The following is a 25,043-nucleotide window of genomic DNA, read 5'->3' on the forward strand; positions in this document are numbered from 1 at the left end:
TTCACTATTTTCACCATGTGCCTATTTTGTGTCACAATTAGACTAAATTCCGAAGGAATGTTTAATTATTTGGTTCACAAGTTGAAATGTTTAAGTTTATACTAAGTATTAGATTTGTAGGAGTTTCCCTATTGAGCATGCTTTTCCACTTTCTATTACTTCCCTTTATTCCTCTAAGTGTATTGAACTTCCCAATCCCATCACGTCATATTGCCTAAGTTTAATTCTCTTTTCTCTATTGAAATTTTGGCTTCCATCCCCTAAAATTCCTCCCTTTCAAACCCCTCTCTTACCTATCCTAAAAATTATCTAACTATTTCAAAATTCAAACTTGCATGGATTCTCATCAAACTCCAACTTCCTCATGGTAAACCAAAATTTAACTATTATTCAAGGTAAACTTTTGGAACTTCTTTAATTGGGTACCTCCCTTCTATCACCCTTAACCTCCAAAGTCCACCAATTCCCTTTGTAGAAGCATGTCAAGTCAATATTTCAAACTTCATTTGTTCTCAATACCTATTTCCTTTCCCCTTAAAAGTTCATAATTCCTTTGGTCCCTCACAAAGACCTTTCAGAGTTGAAAATTTGTCTTTCCTTTATTCCTAATACATATCATAAGGTAACCTTGAACTATAAACCCTAATATTTTCCCATTCTCTTCCTTCATCAAAGCTAAACCATCGGACTTACCCTTCCCTCATGCCTTAGAAATAAGACTCCTTTCCCATCCCTAATCCCCAACATCCTCCATTTCCAATCCATCATTTAGACTTTCCTCATCCATCACCCCCGCATGGTATGAAGTATTTGTCACCCTCAATCTCTAAAGTTTGAAACTCTCATGCTTTTTCATAACTCCTACCTACTCGATAAACAATATAGAAGACCATTAATGTGACCAATAAGGCTCTACAAATATTAGAGTGATTGATAAGCATCCAAAAGTCATTTTTCATTTTAAAAGGATGCATATTTAATGAAAAAATTAAAGGCATGACCTATGCCTTGATTTATTATTATGACTAGGGTTTTATGACCTAATATTTTACGTCTCATTGTTGGGTGAAATTCTTAATAGTTTTGTGGACTCTTATAGACTGTATCCCTCTAGATCCTAAGGCACCATCGATGTAATTTGATTTTGAAAATTGGTTACATGTTCCTCATTTCTTATAGCATTTCAAAGATTTTCTAACAATTTTCACATGAAATTAGTCATGAATCATGATGATGGATATGTGTAGAGGTGCATGCCTTCAACATTTTCACCATTACATTGTTTTGTTATGTGAGTTCGGTGCTTGAAAAATGGGTCTATATATGCTAAGGAGTTTAACATTCCAAGGGTTGGTCACTAAACTAGTTTTGGCTCCAGCTTTTCTACAAGTCTCTTTAGGGCTTCAAACATTTAATTTTTATAATTATAAATGAAAATCTAAGCTCTATAACATTGTAGGAAGGTTTTTTTATGTATTTTTATTCTATTGCGACTATCTCCATAATTATTTGTAAGGATTCAAGGAAATACCCTAATCACGACTGGATATTTTCTTTTTCCAAATTTGTTAGCACAAATGTATTTAGGGTTTGGTGCATGTGTGACAACACCTAAAGTATTGCATATGTTTGCAATAACCATACTCTTAATAAATATGAGTTCTTTTTGTTCTAATCATGGATTATCAAGCATCTTCCTCTTTAAAATTTAATCTTTGGTTTCCATATGCAAACCTAGTTCATTCATGTTGTGTTTAGTTTTCTTTTCTCTCTTTATTACATTATGATTGTAGCCCAATGAATTAGGAAATAGTATTTAATAGTTTGAGATCAAACATTTAAATTTAAATAATATTTGTGTTCTAATTAATTATAGGTAACTTAGATTAGGATTGGTATGTTATTTTCAGTTCATTATTACAAACCAAGGAAACATTATGAGTATACCAAAACTATATATTACTAGCGAACTTAAATATGTATGCATACACCTTGTCATTGTGTAAGAGATGACAAATGAAATAACCTTAGGGGATTTTAACTATTGATATTTATAGGTACATGTATAGGGTGTGTAATGAGATGTATGGAGGTTAACATGTCTAGTTTTACTTTACTCGGTGACATAATTTTGGGCTGAGTATGCATTTGGGTTTAGCTATTATTATTTTTGTGTCCAATTTGTTTGATTTTAATACTTGTTAAGGCATACCCCTAGGAACACCCTCCTAATTATATGTTAATATTAACACAAGAAATATAATCCACTTTTAGATTTGAGCTTTAACTATCCTAAGTCTATTGAAGATCCTCTTTTTCCATCCTTGATGATAAAACCATATGAAGATAGATAAAAGATATAAGATTTAGGAGTGGACCCAACATGATAGACCCTAGATACAATAATAGATGAATAAGAGCAACTCAAACCTAGAAAAATGATGGGAAAATCATAGTAATATTAGATTTAAAAATTAAAAAATCTAAGGTAGTCGAGGGTAAAACCCTAAATGGAATTAGAATCACAAGGTCAATAAAACATAGGGAAATAAAGCATAATCCACAATTAATTTAGGTGTATAATTAAATAATAATTACCTGATTAATATGAGATAATATAGAGACATGTGAATGACAATGAGATGGATTAGAGGGTTTCATTGTTTTATTTGGCACCTACCAAATTTACCCTTGATTTGATTGATGTATAATTATAAGGTACTACAAAAATTAGAAATGATACTATATTGATATAAAGATGGGGGGAGAGATGGACTAACAATATTTTTTTATAATTTCTTCAATGCCCATAGTCTAGCTTTATTGGTGTAATTGCATTCCTTAGACATATTTTGTCCTCTACATTTTTTTCTCTTTTAAATCTCTCCCTTTATATGAATACTTGTGTTTGGGGAAAGTGGAGAATTGAAAATCATCTTGGGATTTTTTTTTGTGTCAAGATAAGTACAAAACATCTTGATAAGGATTCAAACCTTGTTGTCCATGTAACAATAAAAAAATACATAAGATAGAGATGCAAATGCTTAGTACATTGTATATGAGCATTGATAAATGAGCATAAGTGTTTTTGTTATTCTCCTTTATGATCCTTTTTTATAACACCTTTTTCATCATAATGTATAGGTCTCGTCTTCAAATGCAAGACCTTAGGTACTCAATTTGAGGCATTTGGCGAACAAGTAGATGGGTAATGACCAAATTATTTTAAAAATATTGGTGTGGGGAAGTGAAGAAAATGTTTGAATTAGGAAGAAGTCCACGAATATGGTTGTGTCCAAAAGGATAGAATCATTTTGGATGCTTAGTTTCAATAGATTTATCTTCTTAAAATGATTAATAGCACATGCATGTGATTAGTTTATGATTGAGGTTGGCTTATGCATAAAATAAGACAAATAGAGTGATAAGGTAATTCATTTATAATAAGGCCAAAAGTGATAATAAAATAAGAGGGTACAGGGTAAAATCCATGCACTTTTATCCTACACAAGTATGTGACTATAATCTAGTATTGAGCCCTATGATTTTTACCCTAAAAAGAAGTTAAAGGGCCACATATAAATAAAACCATGTTTATCTAATTTTCTATCCAAAGGTTTCAACCTTTTTTTAATGCCAATTTGGGTCAATGACTTTAGTACATGTTTCTAACATATTTTTGGGCTCTTCATTTTGCACATCAAAGACCAATTCTAGCACTCTTATGCCTTAATATTCTACTTAGTTATATCATTTTATTTATAACTTTATCACTCTTGATAGATCACATTAGGGTTATTGTCCTATAAAAAGATCACAAATATAATTCATCCACCTTCAAATTTCTAAATTCTACATTTCAAAGTTTATAATCTTAGACATGATCATTACCCATTCATGTGCATGTAAAAAAATTAATTTTGTGTGGAATCATTGCCCAAATCATTTTATATATCATGACATAATCAAGAAGCATTTCCCAACAACTAGGAAAATACATTTGCATGACTATCTCTAGTAATTTTGTTAGCTCAATACAATTATCTCTCTATCATACATCATCTTCAACATCCAACTCTATAGCCTCTTTTGGATCTTGACTAGGATATATAAGAAAACCCTGAAATTCAACTCTTGCATAACAAACCCTATGATGCCCCTTTACACTACCAAGTTTTTCCTTACTTCAAATATTAATAGGGAAATGATTGTTGCAAGTACCATATGTCAAATATCACTTAGGACATATCATATTATTAGGATGAGATCACCTAGTATCTCATCTTCTCATATTCTAATAACCTCAACTTTTGATTATTAATATAGTTTTAAATTTTAGTTTTATATCTTTCTGTCAAATTTTCATGAGTTTTAGGAATTGTGTTCCTTACACATGATTTTTGAATATTTTACAAAATTATGGTCCATCTCAAAATGGCGCACCACACTTTAGGGGTGCAATTTTTTTATAGGTAGATGTTGTGTGTAACAATTCAAAATGCAATTAATGGGTATGATGCACTAGATAAATGCATTTTATATCGATAATAATAGCTCAGTGATAAAATGGATAAGTGGGCTCATGTTTAAATGTTGAAAGCACATTAGACAAATGTATTTAATGTGTAAGTCACGTTAGAGAAATACAATTAATTATCAGATGTCTTATAAAAATATTTTAATGCAAGGTCACATGAGATAATTCATCTTGTATGGCTAGATTAGAGAGAGAATTTGGGTTGTCTTGGAGTTTGTTATGACTCTTGATCCCAGAGTCAAAATTGGTTGCCAACCATAGAGGTGTACTTGGGTGTATTAATTAATGGTGGCTAGAAAACTTAGTATATTTTTTACTATTGTTGCTCTCTTGCCTATGGGTATAATTTTTTTGATAGATGTTATACATCATCATTCAATCTATCATCATCTTGGGATAGCGGTTGAGTTGCTTATTTAGAGACCTTAAGGAGCATGGAGTGGGGCATCTAGATCCCAATTATTTTTATATCAATCTCATGGGGATTACATCAATTGTTTCTCACTATTATTGAAGGACACATTTTTTGCATGGTTTCTTCCTTGATCAATAGTGTCAATCTGTTGCGAAGTTCAAATCTTGATGTCATATTGTAACAATTTTATTATTGAGAATAAATTGCTTTCAATGCTTTAAAAGTTATGGTTTTTATTGAAAGAGTTTTCACTCTCTCTCTCTCTCTCTCTCTCTCTCTCTCTCTCTCTCTCTCTCTCTCTCTCTCTCTCTCTCTCTCTCTCTCTCTCTCTCTCTCTCTCTCTCTCTCTCTCTCTCTCTCTCTCTCTCTCTCTCTCTCTCTCTCTCTCTCTCTCTCTCTCTTCCTTTTAATTCTTTCCATTCTTTTGTGTTGTTACTATACCAAAATGCTCCTAAAATTTGCATAGATTGGACAACCTATAGCATCTTCACACATAAGATTAATTAAGAAAATACTTTGTATTTATTTTTGATTAGTTGAAGTTCATAATTTAGCATACATAATTCAATCCCTTTTATTTTAATTTAAGAATGTGTATATTTATAGCCCTCATTAGCTTACATCAATGACATTATTAAACTTAGCTCATATATATAGTAGAATATGAATGATATTAATTTATTATACATTATTATAATTTTCTATATTTAGTTTATTTACTTTCTCATTTGCCTAGGATATAAGCTTTCTTAGATTAGGTATTTACTTGGGTAGGTTGTACTTGCATAGTACAACACATACTTTTCTTATTTGATGGAGATGTACACACATGACTACATATCTTTTATCTACATTGGTTGTGCATTCATATATCTTGGAGGTGCATTATATATTACCCACCTCATGTACTCTATTATCATCTCATTCTATTACATCCTTGGTTTTGCATATAGTTTATTTTTGTTATATCGATCTTTTTCATTATCTGCGCTTTTCATAAGCCGTCTAGATCTTGCATGATTATTTCTATAGCTAAATATTACATGAAATTAAAGTGGTTGAAATTCTTTGCATAGTCTCTTAGGAGATCTTAGATTGTAGATCTTGTATTTTATTAAAACATTGAGCATGATCTTATATTGCATCCTTGGATGATCTAGAAAATTATAAGCGTGATAAAAATACTATATTATAGAAAATGGTGTAGAAATTATGGTCCTCTTTGTGGTATTGTAGGTGTATTTTAGAAAATGGTGTGGAAATTATGGTCCCTCCATTATGTATATAATATCCAAATAAGTAGATGTTTCTTTTTATTGCATCATTGTTGGTTATTAGATGCTAGATTTATGAGGGTTTTCATTTGGGTGGTGCTTGCTAGATCTAGTAGGTAGCCATCATTTTAGATCATTTTAGGTCAAGTCTAATCTTGTCATCAAATCCAAAAGGCCTAATCAATAATATAATTAATCATTGAAACAATAGTACTTTACCATAACTTTTTTGGAAGTATGCATTGATGTGTTGTTGTGGTTGTCATTAATGTCAAACTTGTTGTTCTAGATTGGTCTAGAATGTCTATGGTGTAGAGTTATCTTGCTGATGTTGCAATTGTTCTAGATTGATTATTTCGGAAGTGCTTGGGTCCAAAATCTATTATTCTAGCTTTTATTTGAGATATTTTTCCATGTACTTCACAACAATATGGTTAGGTTTTATTTTGATGATGGCTTTTTAAAATTTACAATTCATCACAAGTTTAATACAATCCTATATGAGGATCTTCTAAGGCTCCATTCGAGCTTATGTGGCCTTATTTTTATGTAAGATTTTTTTACAAGTGCATGTTTTTTTGTATACTTCATAGTAATCTTATTAGTTTGTTATTATTTTGATCTAAAATTGAACTTCTAACATTGTATCTTGTGTTTAGTATTTGTAAAATATTAAAATAAAGTCTGCTTTGTGATCTTGACAAGTCACTTGACTATAATCACATTAAATATGAAGTGTCACAATCAATTTTATTGGGGGATTCTTTGATTGAATAACTTGAGTGGTGGGGAGTGTTCTTGTGGTTTTGTATTTTCTTTTGCTAATTTGTCTCCTGAATAGTATATTATTTAACCAACGCGAGAAGAATGTCATTATTATTCATGGGTATTTTGCTCATCCTTTTCATCGATTTCAATAGGAGATTCTATAATTCTCAATGAGACAGTGTTTTCAAACATTTGAAATAGCTTAACATCTTGCTCTATATCGTGAACTTTATCCTAAACCAAGTTAAGTTTATATTTCTTCTCAAGACTTATCATATCCTAGATTTATTGGTGTTAATGTTGACATCAACACACAACTTGCCACATTAGACATTGAGTGCACTCACACTCCTCAAACCAAAATTTGGGAGATGCATCCAGAGATGTATTTATTTATCCATTCCTAAAATATCTTGCTTTGGGTTGTCTTTTTCCCTTGGATGATTGTGATAGTCTACCATATGATAGTGATACAACCATGGTGCTAGATCGATGAGAAGAACTTAATCATCGTGATGACATGCATACTTTGATTACTCCTCCTCCTTTGTAGACTCTAGTTGGTTCTTTGGATTCTACGAATCCTATTATCAATAGATATGCTTTACCTCTTACATCTCTAGGTTAACATCCCGAGTTTTATAATTGTTCTACCCCAACACTTGCAAATTCATTTGTTGTTTGTAATTAGACATTTTATGCGGACACATCATTGGATGAGAAGTGTAGTCAAATGAGATGCATTGAGATCTCATCTCCAGATCATCACTTGCTCCATGAGAATCTAATGTTGCTTCATCCATTCATTTCTTGTGATTCCTCATAGCAAGTTCCTATAATTCTTTTTGATCCAACCATTGGGAGGTCTACTTACCATAAATTTTACATTTACTTGTATAATCCCACCTTTTGGATCTTGGAGACACTATTGAGGGCATTCAACTCCTCTTTGATGAATATTCCTATGGAGTTGCATCTTCTTCTTTAGATGTCATGAGAATATATTTAAACCTTCATTCTTTCTCCACCTATTCATGCTTCTATAGGGATACATTCTATAAATATTCATGAGTTCACATATCTAACTTAGTAATCATTCATGTTAACACCTTTTATATGATTACTAAATTCTCTATTGGTTTAGTTATATTACATATGGTGAGTACCATACATCTATGGTTATTGTACCTAAATATTGCATGGTACTTGATTCATCTTATTAGTATTTGTCATAAATTGGACTAAACAATTTCTAGAGGCATCATATTCATCTTTGGCACCTTCTCTACATTAGATTCTGCATGGTTTTAGATATCCACTTTCCCTGGTCATGCTTAGGAATCTTGGTTTGATTGTGACACCTTTTGACACAAAAATGACAACATCCAAGTACTTTCTAAAGATCTATATTGTGAGTTTTCTTCCTTGATATTCCTCTTAGGAATGGAAGGATCTTATCATACACCTTTGTCTTTATTTCTTCTTAAGAGGAGACACAATGTTTTGGTGATCTTGGACCATCTTCATAACTTAGTGTCAAGAATCCAACATCTATACAAGGGAGTAAGAAATTTAAGGTGGTTCTACACTGTTTCTCTTCTTCTCTCTATCTTGGGGAAAGTTTTTATTTACATGATGTTTTATCCTTCTTTGTTCTTTTGTGTGAGGTTACCCATCCCTTCTCTCTTGGAGACATTTTTCTATGGGGTTTCTCCTTTTCTTTTTGAGTTGTAACCTAATATAACTACAAATCTATCATGCTTCATTCATTCATTCATTCATCTCTACACACCCACCTAAGTTATATTATAGGAGGTCTTGGTGCGTTTATTTTATTTAGTTTATTATGCAATTAGGACATGATAAACTCACATAGTCAGACATCTCTTGGTGGTGTATCTTATATTTACATGTCTCATGTACTCTTGCACTATCTCATAATATTGCATCCTTTCATTGGAATATAATTTAATATTATCACATTGATTTTTTGATAAAGTGATTTTTTGATAATTCTTTATGCTTTCCATGGGCTTCTTAATCTTGGGGGGCTATCCCCAAAGCCAAATCTTACAATTAGACCTAGATATATTTAAGGTGTATTTTTATTTTTGCAATGTTATTTTTGGTTTTACATTAACAATAAAAGTAATTACATAGCTAAGAACCAACAAGTTGGTTCAAAAGTTTCACATGTTTGGTGCACAGGTGAGAGAAGGCAAGTTGCTCCAAAATATGAATTTAGGTTTATTTAAGCATAACCAATTTGAAGCTAGTGTTCATATTTATAATTCATGAAATAAATATCAATGAATCACTCATGCTTATCACATATGGTTAGTGGTGGATTTAAATAATTATAACAACAAATGAATTGGGAAAAATAATGTTGTGAAATTTCTATTTAATCTCATGCCCACTTTGATGTTTTTTTTTAATGTCATAACATATTTACAAGTGGCATGCTCTTATATCGAACTTAGCTCATAATCCCATACTTTTTCCTCCCTAAATTCATCTTTATTTCACTCCCATTTGCACAAAATCCCATATATTCATTATTTAGCTCAAAGTTACCACCTTGTCCCTTAAGTTCATTTTCAAGGGATGTAGGATTGACTTTGGTCAATCTTGAGTAGCTCATACATAACCCTTGAAATTCAAAAGAAGAAATTCAAATTCCAAATTTTCACCCCCTTATACTAGTTACTATAAGCCAACTTAGCACATACTTCTTGCGACATGTTGCTATGCCACAATATTTAAAGACATTCATTATGTGCCAAATGCATAGAAGGGAGAATATATATAAAAAAGGCGGATTAGGAGAGCACCCTTCAATTCTAAAGAATATTAAATGAATCAAATTTGTTTCCTTATCATGTAGGCCATCTACATGTTTATGAATCTTATCTTGGATCTTTCTCATTGATGTTAACTCACTCCATAAAGACCAACGACAATGTATTCACCTATCAAGTCAACAAGCTTCTCAATAGTTTCTCTAGACACCACATTGACAAATTCATCACCTTATTCATTCTATAGCTCAAAATTACCACCTTATCCCTTATATTTTTTTTCAAGGGATGTAGGATTAACTTGGGTCAATCTTGAGTAGCTCATAAATAACCCTTGAAATTCAAAACAAAAGATCTAAATTCCAACTTTCCACACTCTTATACTAGTTATTATAAGTAAACGTAGCACATATTTCATGCGACATGTTGCTATGCCATGATATTTAAATTCATTCATTATGCATTGAATGAATAGAAGCAATAATATTAAAAAAAAGTGGATTAGGAGAGCACACTTTAATTCTAAAGAATATCAAATGAGTTAGATTTGTATCACATCATATAGGCCATCTACATTTTCGTGAATCTTATCTTGGATCTTTTTCATCGATATTAATTCACTCAACAAAAAAGGGTTTGTCCTACAATAATTTTTCCATGTATCAAGTCAACAAGCTTCTCGATAGCTTCTCTAAGCACCACCTTGACAAATTCATCTAGAAAACCAAGTCGAACCAAATTTCATTTATACTTTTGATTAAATCAATCACATGCTAAATCAAATTCATAACATTCATGATCACACTCATAAAATTCAAAATCAATCTACAATTATTTTTTGATAACAAAGACTCTAAAACATTCATCAAACATGAACAATTATTTTTTAGATAATAACAAATCAATCCAAACAAACATCAACATCATTTACTCATCATTCCATTTCGAAACTAAACCCCTTTACCTTCTAATTTCATTATCCCATTTATTTCAAATATCTTTTCAATCCCAACTCTATGACCTAGATTAATTATTAGCTTAATGACTAGGTCTCTATTTTCTTTCCAAAAGAAGCTTACTCTCTTAAAGCAGATAATGAGAGGACAAACATAAACATAAACATAGGTTGGGAGGAAAACCAAGCCCTAACTTTAATCCGGATTGGCGAAGCTGCTTTTGCACTAACTTTTATTTTTTAAATTGAATCGAGAAACATAAGCCCAATTCCTTTTTGCTGATATATATTGAAAAAATTATACGTTATATATTCTTGCAGCCACGCTTATGCCTAATCTTGAAGGCAGCGGACAATAGGCGGTAGACTAGCCAGACGAGAGGACACGTGCCAGTCTTTCTGAGGATTGACCTGCACTAACAACTTCCCGATATCCATAAAATAAATAAAAAATGTTTCTTTCCCTTAGGTTCTCCGCTGGGCAGGTGCCCAAGGCTGCCCGAAGCCCCCGGGTGTAAGCATAAATTGGCTGCCCCAATCTGTCCGGGCAAAATATCTTTCCAGGTTACAGCTTCTCTTTTACGTAAGCGGCACCCACTTATTTTTGGATTTTCGGGATTTATCAGCGATTTCACGGTGATTTTCCCGTCGATTTTTTCCCATTTTTAGAAAATGAGGAAGGTGGACATATAAAAGGGGCTGTTGTATCTCTCTTACACATTTTCGCCATCGATTTTTTATAATTTTTTTTGCCTATTTGGTTGAAAGAAGACCGTATGAGGGAGCAGCTGGAGGAATTCAAACTTGTGCGAGGTAAAATTTATTGGAGCACCAGAGCTTCAATTCGAGCCGGTAGGTTTGATTTTTCTTCTGAGTACCCATTTATTTCCCGTGTATTTTGAGTCTCGGATGGCCGTAAACAATTATGAAACCCTAGATGAAGGCAAGATTGCATTGGAGTTGTTCGGAAACCCTAGATGACCGCAATAACGCATTTATGCTCTACGTCTTGCCAAAATCTGTCGGAAGCCCTGCAATAGCGGTCTTTAAAAGCACCAGGTGACAGATGTTATTGCCGAAAATGGCTTAGAACTGCATCGAAACTTTGTAAGGGCCATTTTTTACTGAAAATCTGCCCAAAATGTTTTAAAAAATGCCTGTGGTTGGCGCCGACCTTGTATACGAGGTGTAACTAGTTCTGAATCTCTGCAGTGCTGCCATATTTTAGCAAAAAATACGACAGATTCTCCGTTTAAAGGCCAGTTTATGAAACTAGTATCAACTTTGTGTGGAAGCCCTTGTAAGCTGGGCTTGTATTGCTTGGAGTTGCAAAGACTCGTTCACTTTTTCCTGAAACCATAGATTAACTGACATTTGTTACATTTGAATCGGGTTATCCAGTGTTTTGTTTAATATGAAAAACTGTCTGCTGCTATAATTATTTTTGTAAGAGGAGAAAATGAAATTCTCATTTTATTTTTCTTTGTATGTTAAAGTTATTGTCCGTCTTCTCGCTCTTGTTTTCAATGTCTTTGTTTGTTTTGAACTTAATACTCCTCTCGAGCTGTAGATAGTTAACTCGCGGTTTATTTCTTTTGGTGTTTTGCAGCCCTCGAGCAAGAGTTGCGTGGAGGTTGTGTATCCGATCCAGTGTCATATGTACCATAGGCTCTCCTCTCTGTGTGGAGATAAATAGGCATTTTTATTTAGATACATGAATCTCAGAGAATTACACAGCTGTTTTCATGATTCCAGAGAGATCAGAACTCGCCGCAGAGATGTTACACACCAGGAGTATGTTGCTTCACTTGATCTCTGTGGGCACTGATGCCATTTGATTTTCTTTGTACTCTAGGTTTTATTGTTGTCTTTTGAAGAATTCTTTCTATTTCCTGTCATTTTACTTGTATCTGTAATACGTAGCTTTTAACTGAGAGAAAAAGAGTTTTCATTGCATCATCAAATTTATTAAAATTTTTCTTTATGTTTTGTCACCTTTTAAGCCCACAATGTGTCCTTAATGTTTTGATTGTAGTTGTATTCCTAAGATTTTATCTGTAAGTATCGCCTTCTGTGTGCTTTCTGATAATTTTATGGGGAAATTGTTTGCTTCATTCGTATGCATGTATATCGGGGTCCAGATTTTGGAAATATGAGAACTATATTGATATTTAAAAATCACGTGGTGGCAAAGCATTATATAATGGTTAAGTGTACGGCACAACTCCCAACCGAAATGTGTATGGTTGTTGTAATTCAGGGTCTTCCAAGAACAGCATCAGCAATATAAGTTTAAATAAGTGAGGCCTGATTGTTTCTCATTCTCATTTAAATTTCTATTTTCCTTGTCAGTGGCATTATAGTAATCAATATCAGAAATGGAACATTAAGCAAGAACATCATTGTCATTATAATAACCAATATCAGAAATGGAACTTTAAGGAAGAGATTTGTACACCTCCAGTTAAAAATCTTTTATTTTTCTTATCTTTAAGTGCTTCATTCCAGTCACGCTGATAACCTGCTAGGGTGTGGGCCAACATATAATGTAAAAATTCTCTTATGTATGGGATAGATGATCGATAGCATTTCATCCTGACACTTCAGCCAACATTTACATCCTCACGAAAATTCATTCTTTCTGTCCATACGTTAACCAGTTAAAGCCTTACCATATTTCATATAACTCCCAGAAAATGAGATTGTGAAGATAACATGCTGCCTTGTGTATGACAGCATGCTTCAGAGACCATTACACTGGATTTTCTAAAATAGTTCTGTCACTATCTTCAGATGATGCTTCGATTTTTTCTTATGCTAGATGCATATTTCTGTGTATTTGGCACATGACAGGAGTGCCATAATCAACTAGAGGGATCGCCATGAGAATATTAAAGAACTTTAGAATGTTGTCTTCTGCTTCCCAAATATGGATCTTACATTCCAACATTTGATAGGCTATGTGTTCTCATCCACTGGCCATACTATGTGAATTCTCTATATGTTCATTACCTCTATCTAATGTGGTGAACTTGTTAGTAAAGATAGTTTCAACTGGAGGAATCAAATCTCTTGAAGCAATTAATCAGTGTCCGTACAAGCTGCACCCATGGTTGTGATAAGCTTTGTGATTGCTTTTGTATACCTTTTGCTTCCTAATACCAGTTTACTGATTATGAGGTTGATAATTTAATATTCGTCAGTTTCATTCAAATGTGCTCTATTGCATGGTTGAATGAATAATTAATTTCATCTTGTGAGGTAAAATGGATTATACTTGTGCACAATACATTTTAATGAATATATCCTTATCAATGTCTTTATTTATAGTATTGTTTATATTGACTGTTTTGATGACTGATTGGTATTTAAATATCTTCTGCATGGTTGACTTGATGAAGATGATGAAACATACATGCCAAAAAGGCAAAGGATTGATGATGCACTGGATCAGAATAGTAGAAAGAAAATGGATGGATTCAGCAATGATGATGATGATTCTCCTATTGTTTTTAAACGTAATGTGACTTCAAAGCAAAAGCCAACAAATTGCTCCCAAAATAACACATCTTCTGTTACATCTCAAAGGCATGGCCCATTTACTTCGCCAGTTCCAAAAGATTCTTTTCACGCAGTGTCATCGCATTCAGTTCAGAAGGCTGCTGTAAATTCTAACAAAGCTCCTGTTTCAAGGTCATCACCTTCACAGCCTTCCAATTCCAGTTCTGCAAGCTTAACTGCTTCTGCATCAAAGTCACCCCCATTCAAGCATGTTTCATATTCTGCAAACAAACATGCTAATTCTGATCAGAGACCAAGACAGAAGGTTCCAAATGATACTGAAACCAAGTCACTGAAGGACTCTTTTTTTGGATCTGAAGACGACTCTGAAGATGACAAGCCTTTGAGTCGCAGGATTCCTGTATCTTCAAGAGGAGATACTTTAAACAAAAACATCAGTTCTCATCCAGCAAGCAATAATGTACAATCAAAAGAGCCTGTAAGAACACAATATATCAAGCCAGAGAATGATTCAGATGATGATAAGCCTTTGTCTCACAAGTTTCAGGTGAAGCAGCCAGTAAAAACACTTGGTACTTCACCCATGGACAGTGAAGATTCAGAAGATGAAAAACCGTTAGCATTAAGATGCCAGCCAAATGGATTGATTAAGAAAGACATCAATGGGAGAACACAGGGAGCAAAGTCCGACATGTGTTCCAAAAAAAGACCATTGGATTACCAGGAAGGTAGCAGCCAAAAATTGTCAGATTCCAAAAAGCCTAAAATACTGGGAGCATCAACTCAGACCAAAGTGAAATCAGAGTTAAATGTTAAGAAAGAGTCACATAAATACAGTGACGATGAAGATGATATTCCTATTGCTCAGCGTATGAAAAAGGAGCCAGAAGAGTACAGTGACGAAGATGATATTCCTATCGCTCAGCGTATGAAAAAGGTGCCAGATGAAGACAGTGATGAAGATGATATTCCTATTGCTCAGCGCATGAAAAATGCTTCATTGCCGAGGAATCCTTTGCCAAATTCACTTCTCCCGACAAATAAGGTTGTTAAGGATGAGAAGGTGTTCAAGGTAAAGGAAGAGAAGAAGGTCAAGATAAAGGATGGGAAGAAGTTCAAGATCAAGGCCAAAGAGAAAAAGAAAATAACAAGCAGTTCAAGAAATTCTAAAGGTGGAAAATTGCCTCCTGGGTCTGGTGAAGGTCAGAAGTGGACAACTCTGGAGCACAATGGAGTAATTTTCCCTCCGCCTTATAAGCCACATGGGGTTAAAATGCTTTACAATGGGAAGCCAGTTGATCTTTCTCCTGAGGAAGAGGAGGTGAGATCTTGTTGCTTTTGATTTTTGCCCTTTTGTGTTTTTCTATTGTAACATGCAACCGTGTTACTGCTTTTTTCTTATTTTTTGTAAGTGTGATTCACTGGTTTATTAAACTTTTTTGTTTTTTGATATATTTATTTACATTGTTGTCCATAATCTTGTTCAATAGTTTTAAGAATATTCAGATTCTTCTCTATTTTGGTTTTGTAGGTTGCCACTATGTTTGCTGTCATGAAAGACACAGATTATGCTACAAAGCCAAAATTCCTAGAGAACTTTTGGAGTGATTGGAAGCAAATTCTGGGGAAGAAACATGTCATCCAAAAGTTTGAACTTTGTGATTTTACCCCAATTTATGAATGGCATCTCGGTGAAAAAGAAAAGAAGAAACTGATGACCACAGAGGTAAGTTAATATGCTGCATGAATTTTGTTTATGTAGTTAAATTATTTTGGCAGAAGTAGCTAAATCAATGTATAATTTTGTTTTTTTCATTAGTCTATGTTATGAGAATTTTGTTTTAATGATATTGCTGTGTTCTATGATGTTTTCATTTAGTTTATCACCTGTGCCTGTATTGTTTGGAAAGTTGCTTTCCCTTCCCTTTTTTCATTGCTCTTATCTAGATGTATGTTGCTATTTTATGTACAGCTTAGTGTAGTTTTAGCAATTTCATAGATAATGATATAAACAAAGTAAAATCACTAAGAAATCTTTACAAGTTAAATGCATTTTATTAAAAAATTTGTAGCAATATATAGGTAGAAAATTTGATTTTTTTAAAGGAAATAGAATTCTTCATTGTATGCAAGCTTCTGGATTTGATTGTGTATAAGATTTTTTAATCATCAACATTTTGGATCACACTCCGTGATCCATTATCAGGATGTATGAGAGTTCAAGGAACATAGAATTCTTTTGCAATATTGTATTTTACAAATTTATGCAAATAGACAAGGGCTAGAGTTGCTAAATTATGAAACCTCTTTCCATTTATACAATGTTTTTTATTTGTTTGAACATCTTGTTGATACAATGTTGTCTTCAATCATCCTTTATCATTACTCTTTGTATTTATCATTTTTCTTGGCTAGTCCATTGGTTTGGATTGCAAGTCTGTGTAAATGAAGTGTGCAGTTGTAATCTATGTTCTACTTTTTGTTAGTATTAAAGGATGATTATTCATGATTCAGATGTAACTGCTATTAGCACTGTGTATCTATCATGTGGAAGAATTTTAATGCAACTTAGCCACGCCTTATCCATCAGCAACTGACATGTTTTGTTGTTATGTTGTTTTGATTTGAATATTGAGCATATACTTATAAGATTGTGGTGTTAATGCAGGAAAAGAAGCAATTAAAAGAAGAAAAACTAAAACAAGAGGAAAAATACATGTGGGCTGTTGTCGATGGAGTGAAAGAGAAGGTCTGCAATTCATTTTTATTGATGATAAGTAGATTATTACAAAATCTTGTTTTTTCATTCCTTTTCATTTGCCTTTCTGGTGAAGAAGATTTTTCATTTGCGTTGTTGCAGGTTGGCAACTTCAGAGTTGAACCCCCTGGGTTGTTCCGTGGCCGGGGAGAGCATCCAAAGGTTTGATTTTTGATTATAAAAAAAACTCAGAATGCTAAATTTTGAGATGCTTTTGGCCCTTTTAGGGCTGGAATTCTTTTACTGGCAGTCATCTTTTCTTTCTGAATCTTTTGTCAGTACTACAGCAATAAAAGTTTCTTGTACCTATTCTTAGATGGGTAAATTGAAGACGCGCATCAACCCAGAGGATATTACTATTAACATTGGGAAGAATGCTTCCATTCCAGAATGTCCTATTCCAGGCCACAGGTTATATAATATTAATGTGTTGTTTATTGCTAATTGCTTTCATCAGTGATATCTATTTTTGGTATACACGGCTAAACATATGAACCTTTTTTCTTGGTTCTAAGTACGAATTTTGGGCTATTTCCTCCATACAGGTGGAAGGAGGTCAGGCATGACAACACTGTCACATGGCTGGCTTTTTGGAATGACCCAATTAATCCCAAGGAATTTAAGTATGTATTTTTAGCTGCCAGTAGTTCTCTAAAAGGTCAGAGTGACAGGGAGAAGTATGAGAAGGCAAGAATGCTTAAGGTAATTTGCCTCTCTTGTGCTTGCTGAATTTTGGTTACCTTTTTTGGAACAAATAATCAATCTGACATTTATTGTTTTGGTATCCAATAAATGCTGTGATGCAACGGATTTTTTTCTGTGTTTGTGCAGGATTACATAGATAATATTCGAGACACATACACAAAACATTTCAAATCACAAGATAGAACTAAGAGACAAATTGCAGTTGCCACTTATCTTATTGATAGGCTTGCTCTGAGGGCTGGCAATGAGAAGGTGATCTAGTAAAGGATGCTTAGTTTCTACTATAGATTTGTATTTACATGAACACTCTTGAATTGATATTGCTGTGTGTGCTTTCATTAACGCTTAAAAAATGCGGCTGCTGCATCATTGGGCTTGAACAGGGCAGTTAGCTACAATTTATGTGTACTAATCTGTAGAAAACAGGCCAGTAATTCATTTGACTTACAATGTATAGATAAACAATCATTGGGGCTGTCTCTCTCTTTATATGGCTTTATCCAATAGTGTCCTGTGCTCTTAAGGTTGAACAGTGACTGAGGATATGAATACCTCTCACTTTATTTATTTCACTCTGTCGGATGTGGCACAGCTTCAGACTATTCCATGTACACTTGTTATTTTGATTTATTTCATGTAACTTTTGCATTTTATTAGAGCTGGCTAACTGTTGGACAATTTTTCAACTAGTTAACTTGGTAAAAATTAGCCAATTGAAGAAATATTTCCCTGATAAGACTATCAACTTTTCATTGATTTATTTTGAGGCTTTTTCTTGCTTGTGGAAAAGTTTTGGTATGTAGATACCAGGAGTCTAGGACAGGTTGTGTATGCAATGTGTTATCAGATTTAGCGATTTTTTTTTTGGCCGTACAGAGTAATTATTAATCTAGTATTATTTAACTTTGTGTAAGAAGTGAAAGTTAGATGTTCTCTCTTTATTGATTTAACTATTTTGGTATAACATTTCTAATTTTTTCTTGAATTATAGGATGATGATGAGGCTGACACAGTGGGTTGTTGTACACTGAAAGTGGAAAATGTGAAATTACTTCCTCCAAAGTCGCTCCAGGTGAGATGATAACTGTAATTTTTATGTCTTGTGCTTTAAGATTGGTTATCAGCAATTTCATAAGCAACAAATGAAATAAATGAGTAGTTGCTTTTCTAAAGCTTCTGATGGATGATGCCTTTTCTTTCAGTTTGACTTTCTAGGTAAAGATTCTATCCGATACTTCAATACGGTTGAGGTTGATGAACGGGTCTACATTGCTATTGATCATTTTAAAAAAGGTACTTCTGTTTTACATGATGCTAAATTGTGTTGTACTATGGCTTTTTTAAGTTTTTTATGAGGTAAACCAATTTCGTTTTTTTCTTATAACTTTTCTTGTATGCTTAAGGTAAAAAGGATGGAGATGATTTATTTGATAAGCTGGATACAAGTAAACTGAATGCTCATCTCAAGGAAATAATGCCCGGCCTCACAGCAAAAGTCTTCAGAACATATAATGCCTCCATCACATTGGACAGACTGGTATGTGCTGCATTATATAAAGATAGTCCTGCCTTAATGCACACATGGATCAGATGAAATTATGTACGTGAATATCAGATTTAATTACATTAAGATTCCCAAAGCTCCTAGAATCCAACAAGAGCCCCATGGCCTCTAGTGTTTGCACCCCAGTAATTTGCATGAATGCTGCATCATATTTCAATTACTACATCACAGACCATAGCCTGATGAATGGTTTGGCATATGCTAGTACTTAAGCTTCATATCAAAGGTATTTTTTCTGTCTACAAATACTTCATTTGTCAACCAATATGCACTAACGAAGTGCATTGTTTCATATGTTGTATGGATATAGACTATATGTTTCACTATTTAGAGTCACTCTTGCGCCACATGCTATTAAATTTTTGAGATCATATAGCATCAAGCCTTTGTTGAACTGTTTCCAAATTCTGGGAAAGTCACGAAACTTGAATCTAGTCCCTTTTTGAAGTGCATTAATCTTTGGTACCTAGCAATTGGTTTTTTTCCCGAGTGTTCATCTTTTCTATATTTATACTCATTATATGGCTCATGATTGCTTTGATTCCTTTTTTATGGGATTTGCTTGCGTAATATCCTTCAATTTAATGTACAGCCTATGGAATGATATAATACTGAGCACGAAGTAATGATTCCTGTGATTGTTTTGTCTTTTGTTTTCCTGTCCTTTAACAGCTTCAAGACACAACTGGCAGTGTTTCACCAGAAAAGATTGCTGACTATCAGCGAGCAAACAAAGAGGCAAGTGCACATTCACAATTCACAATTTCTAGGTTCTTATTGTTGACTGTTTCTATGAACATTAGTTACATTTTGTTTTAGTGAGCAGCTTTAGGTCTGATGGTTCTTATATGTTTGAGTTCTTGTTCAGGTTGCAATTCTCTGTAACCATCAGCGCTCTGTGTCAAAGTCACACAGTGCTCAAATGGATAAATTATCAGGAAAAATGACAGAACTTGAGGTATGTCTGTTATTATTGCATTTTGTATTAAAGGCATGCACATTGCATATTTCAAGTTTTATAAGTGCATGTTGTATATTTCAAGTTCTAGAACAGTACCTCTTAAACATGCAGCTGAGCTTATAACTGCCACAATGATACAGCATTGAGTTTGCATTTTTTTATTCTTGTATATAAATGTATGGATTTATTGAGATCAGTCGTGTCTACAGTCATAGAAAGATTTTTTTATTCTTGTATATAAATGTATGGATTTATTGAGATCAGTCGTGTCTACAGTCATAGAAAGACTTGAGATAGTGGAACTCAGATCTGAGTTTGAGTTTTTTGTTCGTTCTTTTGTTCAGATATTTAACATTCCAGTTTATTGAAAACAGGATCTTTTAAAGGAGCTTGAAATAGATTGGAGCAGGGCAAAAAAAGGGAAACCACCACTAAATGATGCAGAAGGGAAGCCAAAGAGAAACTTGAGTCCTGAAGTGTATGCCCCTTTATGTGGAATTATGTTTTTATTTATGAGTTATTGTTTGTTGTGTGCTTGAATATTGGGTATGAGAATGTATATCCTTTACATGTTGCAGGTTGGAGAAGAAGATTGAACAGACCAAGGTTAAAATAGGTAAAATGGAGCTAAACATGAGAATAAAGGATGATCTCAAGACTGTGGCATTGGGAACGTCTAAGATAAATTACTTGGACCCAAGAATCTCAGTTGCCTGGTGCAAGCGCCATGAGGTTCCCATTGAGAAGGTAGTTGTTTTTTTCATATTTTTTTCCTTTAGGTTTAGAAGCTATTGCTAATGCTTGGTTGGGTTTGATCTAGGCGGATAGTTATTAATTCCTCTACTTTTTCCATGCTGCCAGATATTCAATAAATCTCTTCTGGCCAAATTTTCATGGGCAATGGACGTAGAGCCAGACTACAGATTTTGATGTTTCCTTTGATTTGCAGTCTTGTTAAGTGCCTAAAGGTGCAGTTTGTATGACATCTTTAATGAGATCAAACAAAATATACCCACGTGGTTTATTCTCTCTTTTTTAAGGATGGTGTAAAATGATTTTCTTGAGTCTTGTAGCTTTTATCTACATGGCTTGAGCCCATGTGAACTGTTGGGACTCAACAGCCCCATCCTTTCCTAAAGCTATGTAATTCTTTCCCTCCAAGAGGGAAGTACATGATCTATATATTTACTGCTTCAGATGCCACTGTTCTATTCCGGGCTCATGTGCCTTTGTGTGTGTTTTCAGCATTGTTAAAGAGTAAGCAAGCATGTTTTTATTTTATTATTTGAGAGGGCTGGCCTGCACATAGGTCTTATTGTAAATGTTCAAGTCAATTAGAGACTGTCTACAATTTTATGTTGCCATTCTCTTCATTGGAATTCATTCAGAAATGAAATTCTTGTCGGTTTTTCTTGGATTGTCTGGATATTTATGCTCAGTTAAAACAAAGTTGTTCTGTTGTGAGCATGAAACCAATGTTCAGTCTTGAGTTTGGTAATAAGTTGGTTCTCAGGTGGAAATGTTTGCTCAGGTTTGATCAGATTTATTGATATATTTGTGTTAATAATTCCGTTGCTCCATATGACTATTTTTTAGGTTGACTGCATTTGGTATTGTTGTTTTATTTAAATGAGCTAAATAAACCATCAATGCGGTGAAAAGGAGGTATAGCTGAATGCCTTACCAGCGGAAGATAATTTGGTGTTAGGTTTCTAAAAGTAAATGCATCTTTTGGTTACGGAAAATCTGACTACAATTGCCTTATTTGTTTGAGTGGATGGTCCAACTTTTGGCAAAAAATTACATGGAGGGAGTTAAACTGGCATCTATCTCTCACAGCATATGCAAGGCAAGTTTAAAACGTTTGTCTGTGTAGTTATGTCATAACAAGATCCTGAAACTGTGCAATTGCCTTATTTGTTTGAGAGGATAGTCCAACTTCTGGCAAAAAATTACATGGAGGGAGTTAAACTGGCATCTATCTCTCACAACGTATGCAAGGCAAGTTTAAAATGTTTGCTTGTGTAGTTATAACAAGATCCTGAAACTGTGGTGGAAGTTCTAATCTCAAGTCATACTGGGAACCAGTGCTTCTTTATGGTTAGACATGTTGTAACAAAATTTGGCCATCTGTTGATGAAATATGAGGATAAAATCTGATAACTAGAAATCAATACTACTGAAAATCTTACCCAGTGGCAATAATGGGAAGGTAGTCGGAAGATCTGTAATTGGTGAGATTTGAAGTAGAGAAATTAAACAATATGAGTATGTTTTGCTCATTGAAAAAGAGCTAGAGTTCACCCAAGTATCCAATTAATGCACATCTATGTGCTTTTGTAAACTAATTATGGCTAACACTATGGTGGAGGCAGAAATGATGATTTCTCTGAATGTGTTGGTAAAATACCCTAATTAGGAGCAATTATGGCTTCTTCCATTGTCTACAGAAATCAAAATCTGTTTGTTGCTAACTTGTCCGATATACAAGAGCTTGAGTGGAGTTTCTTGAAGGGCCTGAATTCTGAAGTGTCTTCTTTGACATGGGTGTTTGCATCAATGTATTGGTTACTTCTATTTTTTGTTTACAGTTTTTGATGCCAACGTTACGTTGAAAGTTGAATTGTGTTTTGATTCTTTCAGGGTGTGGTCTTTTTGGTTGTCCCCTCATCAGTAAATTTAAAAACATGCACATGTTGGCTCTGTTGTCACAAATGATTCCAAATTTTCAGAGACACTATGGGCCACTCAATTTGAATTTTAGAAGAATTGCAATTCATTAATGTTTCTTTTTTTGTGTTTGATACAATGTTCCTAATGGATGGCTTTCAATTTGTTGATTTGAGCTCTAATCGTCAGGTCAGCTCTTTACGGTTTTGTTTTCTTTTGTTCCTTTTACTTTGGACTTACTAGTTTTTAATCTCTCTTTTGAGCATTGCTTGGTGTTTATCAGTTTGCATCCTGTTTTAAACCCCTGAAAGGATTTGAGATTGAGTTGTGTCGGTTCATTTAGGTGCATGCATTTTTGGACTTATCTGTCTGCATATTGGAAGCCTTTTTTAAACTTTTAATTCTTAGAGCTAATGACCATTTGCAAAATGGCTTTGTTTTTTTGTTGTCATTTCTGAGGTTGTTCATAACTTCATTCATTAATTTTTATTCTTGGATGATATTTGCTTGCTACTTGGCTAAATCTCATTGTCTGATTCATTGTGAGTATTTAAATTCCTTTTGCTTTGTTGAAATCTTTCCTTTTGCACTGAAAATGGTGAGTAGCTTTAAAATGCCACTCAAGGTCAGTATTTTTTTGGGATTTGTTATCCGAAGTCTTTTGTTCAGCCATAAACAGCGGAAGCAAGGAAATGAGACCTTGTAGTTCTGTGTCTTTTGGCATTACCATGAATGCTTGACTGTTCACAGTTTTTGTTCCATACCTGTTTTGGATGAAACTTGGGCCTCTCAACCATCAAAAGGTTCACAGGTGAAAGGCTAATTTTCTCTAATTTATTACTTTTGTGGGTGAACGAGTGATTAGTGGAATGCTGAGCTCTCTTTCATGAGAGCAGCAGACTTAGTGTTCAAACCTTACCTTATCATTTTCTTTATTACTTGCCTGTCAATGCTTTAAGAGTGAACGATAGCCATACATGTGGCCTGTTCTTGTTGAACACTGACCACGTGTCTCCCGAAGTATATTTTTCCCTGTTTAATTTTAAAAAGTAATCAAGGTGGTGAATGCCCTAATACTGTAATTTTTCTTGCAATTAAGTTATCTTTGAGGGCTTGCTTGTAAATATAATGGCGACTTTTTATAAGATAGATTTATTTTTGTCACTCTGACCTGATATTTGTTAGCGTTTGAAATTGTGGTCTAAATTCTTTGGGACATATACGTGACTAGCCAAATGTATAGTAATAAACTCCTTAACAAATTTTGGAATATCATGAGAGAATTCTAGAAAGGAAAAATGTCCCAATATTTGCAGAGAAAGTAGATTTAGCAAGAATGGTAGAATTCATATTCAAATATGTAATTCAAATGAGCTATGGCTCTGGAGGTGAAAGCTCTCATGCAAATTAGAAAAACAGTTAGTTTTTCCTATTATATATGTTACCAACAGTTCTTCAACGAGTTATATCTATTTCAAACATGCTAAGAAACCAGATAAATCTCCTTGAAACTTTAACATTGAGGCTTATTTCCATACGCACAATTAATCAAAGGTATTTGCAATAGTTGAACAATTGTCAGGGAATTTTATATTCACTCATTGTTCGATCCATCATATAATCCTTGGTTTTCGATTTGAAACCTTGGGAGATTGGTCAGGAGAAGCAGATTTCTTGAAAAAGTGTTATATCTTAAAATCTTATCGTGTTTGCTCTTTCTATATCCTTTCGATAGAAAGAATGACAATCAATTAATAGATTACATGGGGCTTTAAACATAGAACATTCAGGCTTAGTGCGAGAGAGAATGAGACTCATTAATAGTTTACTTGGGGCTTTAATAGAACATCTAGGCTTTAATAGAACATCCAGGCTTTCTGTGAGAGAAAGAATGACACTCGTTAACAGATTACTTGGGGTTTTAAACATATTACTTCCAGGCTTAGTGTGGATTCCTATTTTGGTAGGGATTACTTCTGACAAGAAGCTATTCGGTGCAATACAACTCTAAAAATAACTAATTTTTAATAGTCAAAACTACTTAAACGAAGGAATCATAACATAGGAAAATCTACATAAATATAGCCTGTTAGATCAGTTCAAAAACCCAAAT

The 25,043-nt window shown here is 33.7% G+C and overlaps 1 protein-coding gene across 2 annotated transcripts; it reads left to right on the plus strand.

The window, feature by feature from the left end:
* Positions 1-11,230: 11,230 nt before the first annotated feature.
* LOC131059996 (DNA topoisomerase 1 alpha) lies at positions 11,231-21,471 on the plus strand. Of its 2 annotated transcripts, XM_057993076.2 has the most exons (18): positions 11,231-11,386; positions 11,522-11,602; positions 12,360-12,544; positions 14,152-15,593; positions 15,804-15,998; positions 16,941-17,021; positions 17,133-17,192; positions 17,347-17,441; positions 17,576-17,732; positions 17,862-17,987; positions 18,727-18,807; positions 18,938-19,028; positions 19,139-19,272; positions 19,972-20,037; positions 20,168-20,257; positions 20,635-20,738; positions 20,839-21,007; positions 21,122-21,471. In XM_057993076.2, the coding sequence occupies exons 3-18, from the start codon at positions 12,496-12,498 to the stop codon at positions 21,188-21,190; spliced, it is 3,009 nt and encodes a 1,002-aa protein (XP_057849059.2). In that variant the 5' UTR covers positions 11,231-11,386; positions 11,522-11,602; positions 12,360-12,495; the 3' UTR covers positions 21,191-21,471. The 2 variants fall into 2 exon arrangements, with proteins under 2 accessions (XP_057849059.2, XP_057849060.2); XM_057993077.2 differs by lacking the exons at positions 11,231-11,386; positions 11,522-11,602 and adding an exon at positions 11,836-11,857.
* The last annotated feature ends 3,572 nt before the right edge of the window (positions 21,472-25,043 follow it).

The sequence above is a fragment of the Cryptomeria japonica genome, chromosome 8, assembly GCF_030272615.1.
Source record: "Cryptomeria japonica chromosome 8, Sugi_1.0, whole genome shotgun sequence".
Lineage (NCBI taxonomy): Eukaryota > Viridiplantae > Streptophyta > Pinopsida > Cupressales > Cupressaceae > Cryptomeria > Cryptomeria japonica.